Below are 12807 nucleotides of genomic sequence, written 5' to 3'. Positions count from 1 at the left end.
ACTTTTCCAATAGAACATGAAAAGCCATTCAATCTAGTGATATTTGTGTCAGGTGTGGGAACTGCTCTCATCTGTTTGCTCTCCCCTCCAGAGAAGCCAATCATGAGGATGCTGGACGCTCGCATCGGAGACAGGGAGGCTCAGGAGTTTGTCCGCAGGCTGAAGGAGATTGAGAAGTCGATGGAGGAGGAGTAAAAGCTGTCAGCGCTGCCTGTATCGGTGTTTTCTGACCACGTCTCGCAACATGTGCTTTTGTACTGGTACGATGTTTACAAATATTTGAATTTTCTTTTTTTTTTTCCAATGTTAATGATTGTTCAGTAATTACACCAAAATGAAAAGAAAAAAAAAAAAAAGGAAAAGCAGAGCGTATTACTGTTTTCCAACTGGGAAATGAACATCCTGTCACTGTGCAACCCTCAGTTAAACTATATTTTAGAACTTAATGGATAGTTGATCCTAAATGTTACTAGTCTATATTTTTTGTAATGAGGTAATGTTATCTTTGTTGTATGATCTTTAATATGATAGATTTAACATTTTAGAACTATTTTGTGGAAGTAGCTTACATATCCAGTAGTATTCAGTCAAAGTCTAAATCTATACCTCAGATATGCTCATTAGTTGCAGGGGGGGGTTTAACTAGTATCGAGACTTTCACATTCTTCAGCGACATTGTGGAGATGAGATGCATGAAAGCTTATTTAGGATGTGAAAGCATGAGCTCACGTTGATTTTCCAAATCATGTAGTCGCTTACCAACGAACAGCTAGGAATAAAAGTAAGGGAATCATGAAGAAACAACACATAGCTTTGGGGAATTGCACTTTTCTGAGACTTGGTGTTTTAAGGCCAGTCAGACCCATCAGCAGCAGGGAAGCCTAACACTCCCCTGAGGCACAGCTCGGGTTCATTGGACTTTTCAGATTGCTCTCCACGAAGCTCATGATGGGTCACTGAGGAGGCCAAAGGCAGTGTGGTGGGAAGACCAGCTCTTTTAACTCAGTTCTTTTTCTCTGTGTGACACCAATGAATCAACACCTCTGCAAAAATGTATGTGACAGCTCACATTTGTTTATTCCTTTAAATCAGCCTTAATTGATGCTGTTTGATGCAACAACTAATTAATAAGAAAAAAAAAACCTTATACTGTTGCAGCAACACAATAAAATTATTTTGATTTGAAACTATTCTAAAAAGTAGCCAGCAAAGCTATTTAGCTCTTTTGTTTTAATCTTACTATATATTATAATTTTTTTAATAATATATATGCTGAATATGATATTTTAAACAACAGCCCAACTAAAGAGGATTAACAGATTTGAAATTTTGATTTGACAAATTGATTATTTATAAAGATTAAGTAATACTGAATTTGTTAAATGACTAATTTTGTTTCTTGCTTCTACTCTGCTGGTAACATAATATTAAAAATGATTTATATTTTAATGGTTATGAGGATACACCAGGAGACACTGATGCCTGATAATTAAAAGGGAGAAAATACACCATGACATCTCCAAAAGATAACACAGTGTGTGGCACTGTGGCTCACGTCCAGATGGTAGAGCTTCAAAAACATTTATTCGGAGAAACCCAGCTAATTGCAGCTAATGAGCTCATGTAGCGTTCAGAGAGTTCTGGAAACAGCCATCCAAGATGGCAAAAGCCTTTGTTAATACAATTTTAAATCGATGCAGGCTCATCGCAGGCAAAAATTTGAGATTGTGTCTCAGTGTGGGGTTTAATCTCTTGAGGTAAAGAGAAAGGAAGTGTAATGAACCTGTGCAGTGGAATAATTATACTCACGGGGACAGGCAAGATCAGCCTGCCTGCAGAAGCACTCATTGGCCTTGCAGGCACAATACCGGCTCTCACCAGTCCTCTGAAGCTATGTGTCTGTGACTGAAAGGTTAAGATTTTAGTGTTAAATACAAAAACACAACTGGGAATCTTGTTGAGGACACAAAAATGAAAACTCAAAAAAGTACAAATTCTGTCTAATGGAGTTCCCCATATTTAAATCTTATAGTAGCAGTAACTTAGCAAGCTAATATTGTTGTAGCAAGTCTATAGGTCATGTTTCCTAGTGAGAGTTTGAATTAAACTAGGAGAAGGCTTAAATCCAGAATAGGTATTATGTTTAAAAAACAAGACTTTTTGAAACAATTTTACATTTTGAAATCTCGGACTAACGAGCTGAATTTCAATCACCTGTGTCAGTCCTCCAGTGAGCAGCACACAGCTCTCAATAACGAGGTTAATATCAAACACCTGTCTTAGTTGTTGGAGCTCAACACTCCCATAATATAAACCCCCCACATTTTCTTGTGTCTACACTGACTGACCATTAACCTGACCTGCCAAGCAAGAGGTTTGATTTAAGTTTTAGTCCCTTTAGTCCTGGAGGAACTTTAATCTTCCTTCAGGGAATCAGTTCACTTAATAGACTGAGTTAAATGCAGGATTATTCCAAACCATGTCTGTGAGAGCCAGCAGCCTGGTTTAAAATGCCACATAAGTCTTAAATCCTATCTAGGAAACTGGCCCTTTCCGTCGAAAATGTAGCTTAAAGTTTACAATTGGTAAACGTGCAGTCAGTTTTTGAGTTTCTGCTAGCATTCACAAAAAAAAAAAAAAAAAGAAGAATGGCAGTTTTATTTATTTTAAAAGACACAGGATCACAAAGTAGTAAAAGATGTGTAGAGATAACAATAGAGATAAAACACTGTAGCAAGTATTGAAAACTTAGCACCAAAATCTTCGCACCGACAGCATTTTGATAGTGATGTATCTTTACAGTAGCTGCTTGTGTAGTGCTTTGTCGTTATACCCTGTGGAGTTGTGAGGGTGAAGCACGCAAAAAAACATATCTATGCCTGGAGAGTGTGCTGCATTACAGGGATTGTTCAGGTGTTCGAGAAGCCTGCCTTACCTAGACAGGAGCGAGGAATCCTCTCAGTCCATCTGAGCCGCCTTTATGTTTAGTATTGTTTTTAAGATATTGAAGGCAGAATTTGTTTGTTAGTATTGTTACTGACAAATCACCCTCCATCCTTTTTATGTTAACAACATAATACGAGTTATCATATAGAAAGACAGAACTTCTTCTTCTTCATTTTCAGTGTTGAGATTATTTTAAAACCAGATGTTCTGGCCAGATGTTTACAAAGAAAAATGCAACCTCACTTTGAGTGTTAACAATCATTATATAGTCAGATAAAGCTCATTATGTAATACAATCTATAATAGGTCACAATACGGAAGTAATTTACATCTTTCTAACTGCGTGGGGAGTTAGATAATATTTAACAGGGACACTTTTAAATGTCACTTTCCAGATTCTGTATGTAAGGAAAGCACACCCATTAAATGCGATTGTATGTGTTCACTCACAGTATTCTAGATGTGCTTATGTTGCACACAGACAGGCAATCTGGTCAGTATTAGTTGAGTAAATTCATTTATTTTTGTGATTTTTCAAATTCAAAGAAAGTATTTCAGTCTTCAAATGTTCAGTGAATTGTATTATCGTAGTATCCATGTCCTACAAAATGCATTTCATAAAATGGCTATAATGAAAAAAGGTAAAGGTCTTAATATCTAGTTTGGAAAACGTGGCAAAAGACATCAGACTGTGAATTAAAAGAATATCATCAAAACTTAGTTTCATGAATGTCTGTGCTGACATGGACATGTTTTATGAATATAGAAGTATTGTTAACTGAGTATTTGGTTTGTGGTCTGCCGGCCAAATTTAAACACAACAGCTGTTGAAATGTATCTTCAAGAGGCAAACATCTTCAATTTGTTATTGTAAAAGTGAATTATTTGTCCTTGAATTGTAAATGCCCGTGTTGCTGTTTATTGGATTATAACTTTGGGAGATGTCTATGACCTTGAATAAAGATTGTATGTAAATTTGAACTTGGTTCCTTCACTAACATGAGCGTAGCTGAAACATTACAGAATGAACAAGTGAAGCGATAACTGCACCTGCTGTTTAAACTCAGCAGGGGTATGTAGTGTAAAGAAATGCCGCAGGCTGACGCCGAGCTGTTTGCCTACACTTTATCTTCCCCACAATGTCATCATCCTCACGATCAATCTCCCCTCAGTCCTGTCTCTCCGTCTTTCCTCGACCTTTAATATGTTTCCGACCCTTTGCAGCAGCTACCTGGCGATCAAACACATCCTGTAACACCACATCAGCCCTGGAGAAAAACCATGCACAAACATTGTGAAACAGAAGTGTTCATTATGTCCAGTGTAAGATCAGAGGACTCACCTTGACACAATCACTTTACTGTCCATGTTTCTCAAAGAGTTTCTTTGATGGTAGATTAGACAAGGGTTTCTGACAGCTGGAGGACATGGAGGGTCTGTGAGTGCTTGTACTCTACTGAATGCTAGTCAATACATTTTAAATTACAAGTCCAGTGATGACTGAAGGTTACTGAATTGTGTGCTGGCTCAGGTGTGGAGAGGACCTTGTCATCTAATGCGGACATCATGCCCTCTAGTCAGCGCCTGCACACACTACATCCATCTGACAGCTCACTATACAATAATGTCTCTGTGCAGCTGGGAGCCTCATATATGAGTTAATGGTGTTTCTCATCTGCTCTGTAAAATACAAGCTTGTGCAGGTCAGATTAAATGCTTATATGTCAGAGGGAGAGGATCAACAGACAATTTTCAATTGGGATTACCTATTTGAACCACTAGATGTCCTCGTAATTTTACAAATCCTTTCTTAAGCTTCCTTGAGTCCTGCAGGCCGGTGCATGTAGTCCTCACCTACTCATGGCAGCACAGAGCAGGAAAACAAGACTCTTGTTTACCTGAAAGCTTCTTAAGGCTCATGATCCTCCTCCATCACAGGTGTGCCTTTTTGTGATTTTAGAGATATTGAAGTAGTCACATGTTCAGATTGTGTTGAGATGGTCTCTAATGACAAACGGACATATCAGTTACTGCAGAACATTCCCAAACCTTTTAGTGAATGAAATAATATATATGTGTAACTGTATTTGTTTAGCTGTCATCAAGATGATACAACATATTGTGGAACAATAGTTCAGCCCTCACAGAGATCTTGTCATGAACAAACTGCAATAGTGCACTTTGAGTTCAGGAGATCCTTTGTTTCCATTGCCATCAGACTGTACAACATCTCAGCCAAAGGAAGTGGACTAATCTAATTATTATTGTTTATTTATTATCAACTGTTATTATTATTATTATTGTTATTATCATCAATGAGCTAATGGACACATGAATTTCCCCTTGGGGATAAATAAAGCATCTATCTATCTATCTATCTATCTATCTATCTATCTATCTATCTATCTATCTATCTCTAAAAAAAGGTACATAGAAGTAACTGTAAAGTTGCATACAATGGAAATACTCTAGGAATGTACAAGTACCTCATATTTGTACATAAGTGCAGTTGCGTTAAATAAAAAGAAGTGAATTTGTAGATGGTTTAGTGTGAGAGGCTACAGTGAGCTTTCCTTATCAGGTGTTCTCTCTAGTTTTTGCAGCAGAGGTCAGGGAGAGAGGTGGGAGCCTTCAGCTGGTGTTGATCCGCAGGAATGTTGGCAGAGTCTCTGCATTGCTGCTGCTCCCTCACTGGCTCTGGCAGATGCATTTAACAGCGCTGTGATCCCGCGGTGTCTTATCTCCCCTCAAACAACCCTAATCCTCCACACAGAAATGTTACACCGCGCAGCCCGTCCCCTCCCACTGTAGCAGCCCCCACACAGACACTTTTCTTTTTTTTCTAAGATTTTAGATTACACACCTGCAGATTCCCTGACGTGGCACTCCTTTGGCTTTCCGCTGAAGACTGACACCACAGTTTTACTCGTGACACTTCACCTGATACATTTCCAAGGACCAGGGGGAGATCATTCATTTAATCCAACCAAGCCACTGCACGTATGTACATACACATGCATTAAGTTATATTATATGTCTTCAAAGAAGTTACAGAAGTGGAAGAAATGAATACATCTGAAGCACTTCCAGAGAAATGTCATTCTTTATGACCTAAAGTGAAATATGATTCAATCAGACGTGGCACATAATAAATGTCTGCTGCTGCCAAAGCCTGAGATGTTTCCTTTTAGAATAAAGGACGATACCTCACAGGCTGAGGAGATAAACACCTGTTGTCTGCAGGTGCATCCTTAGCTTGTGGCGTCAGCATAATTAGCCACTTCTGAAGTCCGCCTTTCCTCTCCAGCAAATATGATGGGGGGCCAGGGTGAGGAGAGGCCAACACAGCAAGTCCTTTGTGGTTTCAGGGGCCTCTGTTGGAGCGAGCAGAGATAATACTGGACGGCTTGCCCCTCAGGAATGCAAATGTGCTTGGGCTAAAGCCAGCGACTCCGCTGAGCCTTTTAACAGAACCCATCACAGAATCAATCCCTTCAGCTTCACACAGAGCTGCGTCAACTGATGTCAATACAGTAAGTGAGTGACTGAGTGACTGAGTGACTGAGTGAGTGAGTGAGTAGTCCAATCCCAGTGTCCACAATCATAGACTTCCTCGCATGTTCTGATTAGTCCACATAGGCAAAGCTCTGTCACAATGGAAAATCAGTAGGTGTTTCAGGGCTTTCTAGCAGACTTTGAGCTCCTGCAGACCTTGTGAAAAGTTTACTCATAATTCATAGCATGGTTAGAATATTGAATGGAATGACAAGGGAGACCCCCGCTGAAAAGATTTGGCACGAACAAGTTTAGACCTGCATGTGCTTAGCTCACTGGCAATCATTGCACATACAGTACTTGTTCTTCCAACAATAACAATTTCCAAATGTTTTCATATGATTTGAGCCAACAACAACATGATTTTGATAATATGCTGAATAACAAACATTCGTATTTAACTACATATAAAGTATGAGCCTCACATTACTGACCACAGAAATGCTTTTGCATCGATCACTACAAAGTGTTGTCCTGAGCCTCATACGGTATTTTGAGCTGCTTTACATTACCTTGTGCTTGCAGGTCTGACAGTTGAGCGCTTAGGTGAAAGGGTGACAAGTGACAACCACCATGGCGAATATGAAAGATTTATATTTAGCAATGACATTTCAGTCAGTCCTTCAAATACCCTGTAGATCCCGGCACCGAGAGGAAAGTCTATGAAAGCTGCTCTGACCGATATTTGTTAGGGGACGTCCGGGGGCGAGTCCTTACCTTTGTGGCCTGGGTTTGAATCCAACCCGCGCCCTTCGCTGTGTGAATTCCCCTCTCTCTCCCCTTCATTTCCTGTCATTCTCTACTGTCTCTGTTTTATGAATAGCAGAAATGTGGGAAATAAAAAGAAAAACAACAGATTGAATGACATATAATGTAAAATGAGTCACTAGTACAACCCTGCTGCTTCATACTGTACATATCAAGTTTAGGAATGCTGCTTGTTGCAGCTCAATCCAATGGAAATTGATGCACATAAACAGAAAGCTCACCCACCACCCAACACAGTTTTCGTCTCCTTTTTCTACTTCTCTTTTCATGTTGTCTTGTACTTCATCCACAGTTGCGTCACATAAATTGGATGGATGGATGGATGGATGGATGGATGGATGGATGGATGGATGGATGAAGCTACTTTCATGAACAAACTAACCAAGTGCACTCGGCCCTCGGCCTTTACTCCATCTTTATGTCCATGCTCTTGTTCAGATGTCTTCAGGGTGTCCACACAGTAATTGTGCTGTGAGCTGTGAAGAGCTCTCTATAAGTAGTTATGACAGTTGTACAAAGCAGAGTATATACAGCAAGACATAGTACGCCTCGACAAATGAAGAACAATAAGAACTTTATGGACATATGAAAACCCAAGAGATTATCACATGAACAGCATCTGATTTCCCTCCGACCTTCATGTCCAACAACAGCCCAGAGGAGGTTCTACAATTCCATTTCGTCATTGTCAGCTCCTGAAGACTAACTGGACATCTTGTTTGTGAATGTACTCTCCTCCTGGTAGATAAATGTCTGAGTCATCACAAAGAGGATGGTTCTACAAAAGCAGAGCCTGAAAAGTAGAGACGAGCGAAAAGGGGAGGCTACCCAACACCATAGTTTGATGTCAGAGAAGGACGTTCATTTCGAGACTTAAATGAAAACAGAACCATTTTCTTTCCTCACAGAGGGCTCTGTGAAGAAGTCATTATCGTGGCACGGCATGTCCACATGAATCCTCTGTTTATCCGCTCAGTTCGGCGAGCACACCCTCTGTGGTTCCCTTGGTTGGTATCAAACACGCACATCCATTCCCGGTTATTTCTGCAACAGCACAAATTACTTCTATACCTCCTTAGCTGTACGTTCTCACTCAAAGCTCACCCACAAATCACAATGAAGAGAAAAAATTCAAGACTTTGCTTTCTTTTAGTTCTAACGACAGCATATGCACCTTCAGATTTTATTTCCTCTTGGCAGTTTGTTTAATGTGTGCAAGGCGACACTAGCTGTTCCTAACTTTACAAAACATGGGGCCAAACACAATCAGCTGCCACATGGCGACAGTCTACTTTACATGCAATGGTTTCTGAAGCTGAAGATTTCCTCGGGCAAAACAGGAGGTTGTCACTTAAATTTAATGTGCAGCAGGCAACACTTGGTCCAAGTAGAAGCTGTGAAACTCTAAATAGCTTTCCCTGAAAGAGTGAGATTAAGAAAGAGGAACTCGGCATGACACAACTACAGTGTGCAGCAAACTTCAGTGTGGGTCATGAAACTGCCAGAAAAAAAAAAGCTACTGTAATTGCTCATTTCATTGGAATACAAGATGATTTAAAGTTAATAAGATTTATCTCATCCTGAGGACTTTTTGTTGTTTTCCAAATTTAAAATACAAATAGTCTGAGTGAAATAATACCACTATTTCAACACTGTAAAATATGAGTATTACTTAATCTTTTGTGTTGTGTTCCTCTACTTTTATACACACTGTGAGAGGAAAAATGGCAGACTTTGAGGAAAACGAGACTTCGGGATCATGCCGGTAATCTGCCCTGATAAAACAGAATAATCTTCCCTCAGCACTGTGTCTATCAGTCATATATTGTGACACATTTTCACTACAAGTACGCAAGTAAACGTAAACTTTCTCTGATTTCTGCACATGTTGACTGCAGTGATACATCTAATAAAACTTTTTAAATCCTAACCCTCTCTAGTTACACCCGGGGTATGAAGGTCTGAAGGTCACAAAAGGTGAGGATTGTTGCAGAGGGGAAAGACTTGTATCCACTTCTAGTCAAAGCATGCTCACCATTGCATCAATGATGGGGGTGACATTAAAGATGACATTTTGACCAGAGCTGTTTAGTCCTCTTGTTATTTATTCTGTGTCACCGCTGCCCTTTTCAAAGGCAAGAAATGGCGCAACCAAAGTCTGAATCCTTCAAAGTATAGCGGCCATGCCACCCAAAGTCAGTATTAATTGAATCTGAAGGACCACCACCCTAGCATTTATCTCTGAATGGCCCGTGTATTCTTCTCTCTTCGCGCTGAAAAGGCTAATATCCTCTGGTGTGAAGCCCTTTTTTTATTCCCTGACTGATTGTGGTCAGAGTAATCTTTAGTTCATTTCCTATTACAGCTCTCCACAAGCGGGGCGTCCGAGGGTCAAGTGGTCAGTCGCAAAGCCAAAGTGTTCACAGCTCTGTCTTTGAAGTCTTTGATGGCCACTAACTAACAAAGACGACTGTATCCATGGCCACCAGTGGTGAAAGAGGGAGAATGTGAGCAGTTGCTGCTGATAAAAATCTCCCTGGTTCATTTCAAGGTCAGCAAACTTTTTACACTTTTCACATCCATTCTGTAGCAGACCACAGCAGCAAGCCCCTGTTATGATTCAAACAGGAAACACTGGCCCTGAAGCCGACTTGAACACAATGTGCTTCCTCTCTTGCTCTTTCTATGTGTTTCTACTGGCTGGAAAATATTTCATAACATGTATGTGAGTGCTGTAAAGAGCCTTTCAGCACGAACTATTCAGCTTCCTTGGAAGATTTCCAGTCAGTTCATATGAAGGATCTCATGCCCCCTTACATTCCATGCATTAATTGGATGGTTGAGCGAACTAGAAATTCACCCACCATCAAACACAATTCTTCTCTCCCCTTTCTATGTCGTCTTGTTCTACGTCCGAGGTTGAATCACATGAAATGGCTCTTGGAAACTGCGATAATTTGACTTTTTCCTCTTTCTTCCTTGGAGACAGTTGGAGTGAGTTTCACGAACAAACTAATCAAGCAGACTCCTCCCCTGCTGGTGCTCTTGCAAAGGTTGGCTTCCATCCTTCTTTTCATCTTTATGTCCATGCTCTTGTTCAGATGTCTTCAGGGTGTCCACACAGTAATTGTGCTGTGAGCTGTGAAGAGCTCTATATTAGTAGTTATGACAGTTGTACAAATTAGATTAAGTACAGCAAGACATAGTACGCCCTGACAAATGAAGAACAATAAGAGCTTTATGGACATATGATAACCCAAGAGATTATCACATGAACAGCAGCTGATATCCTTATGTCCAACAACAGCCCAGAGCATGTTCCACGATTCCATTTGAAACTATTGATTGTTTCATCAATGTTTGCTCTCCAAGACAGCAAGACATTTTGTCCATAGTTTGATGTCAAAGAAGGTTAATTTTGGGACTTGTTAGTTATGTATGTTTTTGCCATTGCTACATAGCCAAAATTAGCATTAACAGCTGTTTAATTTCTAGTCTAGAAGAAATGTTGCGAGTTCAGCATCAATTTACTCACCAAGAGCCGTCTCATTGGTGGAAAGTAACGCCAATGTTCACTTTTGTTTTGCTATCATTTCTATCAAGTCTTTTCTTCCACTGAAGTTAGCACGCTTATCAGCTAGCCCCAGTCCGCTCAGACTGTATTGTCACTTTCTGATACCAAGTCACTGCAGCATCTAGGAAACCCCGCAGAAGAAGAGCTGCTCAGAGGGGGTATTATAACCTCTTGTGTTGTAAATGCAACTACTTGGCAAGCAACCATCACTGCATGAAACCTCTTTCAGCGGTAGATAAAACTTTGTCCACATGAATCCTCTGTTTATCCACTCAGTTCAGCAAGCACACCAACTGTGGTTCCCTTGTTTGGTCCCAAACACAGTTTACACGAAGGATCCCATACAGGATACAGTTAAACATGTGTAAAGTAAGCAGAAGAAAATTTACATTTCTTCAGTACGAACTCAAATGGGATAACACATTACACTTTTATTCATGTGTACCGGATAAATGTGTGAAAGCACTGAAAAGTTGAAAATGCCATACGGTCTCTCACAGTCAAAGTTCACTGGTTGGGAGGTGCAGCCATATGGAGCGGTCTCCGTCTTTCTCCTAACCGGACCCTCACAGGGAGGCTGTGGGAATGAACTGAAGGAATCCTCCCAAAGGGGAATAAGTGATCAACGCAAGTCTAAAGACAGCCTCTGTGGTCACAGGGCCTGTGGGTACAGTATGTGATTCAGAGGAACAGTGTATAATGTCGGCCTCTCTCTCATGCCCCCAGACCTCTACATGAGTCACCTCGTCTCTCCCCTGACCAAGCCAAAAACCCACCCCCACCCCACCCCTCCGTCCTCCAACAGTGCTGTGCACAGCACACACCGATAGTGGAGTGGGGTCGGTGATAGGGGTACTGGCACTTTCAAGTTGTGTTTTTTCAGGACAGGAGCAGCTGTTAAAATGTTATCCCACCATTCTGTCCAAGCACACAGTGTTTCACAACTGGGTCAGCTGTCCCATGTTTTGTTTCACTGTCGCCTGTGATCTTGACTCTAACTTTGAGAGCCCATTTACCCTTTCAGAAATGAACATGACACATTATCAGAGCAGGTGTGAACTGAGTCTCTGCATACAGTTCTTCCTCACCACTGACAACCTATTTAGATCTTGCTAAGGTTGGGACACAAGAAGACTGTAATATACTAAACATATGCTTGTATGTGAACATAATTTAGCAAATAAATGTAAAAGCATAGACCAAGCCATATTTTGAATTCTTCTCTTGTTCATTTTGCATTGTGATGGCCACTTTTATTAATCGTTTTAAAATATACAGTTGATTCCACATGAGCCAAAAGAAAATCGAGAGCCATCAAAGTAGTCCTTTAAATAGTCCTGTTGTTTCCAGCACATTCCTTCAGCTATGCCATTTGCGTATAAACACATAACCTCGGCTAAACATGATCACATGACCAATTAGCCACTTCAATATAGTAAGAAATTTAAAATAAAAATGAATCCATTTTCAGTGTTGTAAATGTTTCTGGAGTTGTGGACCTTGCCTTTAATTCTGTTGTACCCAAGTGTGTCAGAAGAACAAAGATGCCACTGCAGGGACAGACAAACAAATTGAAGGTGACAATCTACTACAAAGCAAACCATATGGCCCCAACATGCCAAAATCCTCTACACCTAGCCAGGCTTTAGCCAAAATCCCACATTCAGCCTCTGTAGTCTCCTCAAAGCATGATGGATGTCGTCGTATAGTCCCCAGGACCACCATGGCAGCTGCCAACACTCACAGTCTGCTCTCATCAGCTCCCACACAGCTAGTAAACTCTGTGGCCATTGTGGGTTAGCGCTGCAGTGTGTTTTTGTATCATGTGGGCATCATGTGGTGAGCTTTTCAAAAGAACCTGCCATCCTGTATTCCAGCCGAACAGTAGCTCAGTGTGCCCCCACCTCCCCCTGCAATGGGTCCAGGAGCTAATACTCGGTAATTCGAGGGTACACTCATTCGTG

General features: G+C 40.7%; 1 protein-coding gene across 1 annotated transcript in view; it reads left to right on the top strand.

The window, feature by feature from the left end:
- Nucleotides 1-3927, top strand: part of baiap3 (BAI1 associated protein 3) — a 39492-nt gene extending 35565 nt beyond the window's left edge. The window contains exon 34 of the mRNA XM_056402247.1: nucleotides 92-3927. Within this exon, the coding sequence (XP_056258222.1) occupies nucleotides 92-195 (104 nt within the window). The 3' untranslated portion in view covers nucleotides 196-3927. The remainder of the gene's footprint in view (nucleotides 1-91) is intronic.
- The last annotated feature ends 8880 nt before the right edge of the window (nucleotides 3928-12807 follow it).

The sequence above is a fragment of the Seriola aureovittata genome, chromosome 17, assembly GCF_021018895.1.
Source record: "Seriola aureovittata isolate HTS-2021-v1 ecotype China chromosome 17, ASM2101889v1, whole genome shotgun sequence".
Lineage (NCBI taxonomy): Eukaryota > Metazoa > Chordata > Actinopteri > Carangiformes > Carangidae > Seriola > Seriola aureovittata.
This window is presented reverse-complemented; position numbering and strand designations above follow the sequence as displayed.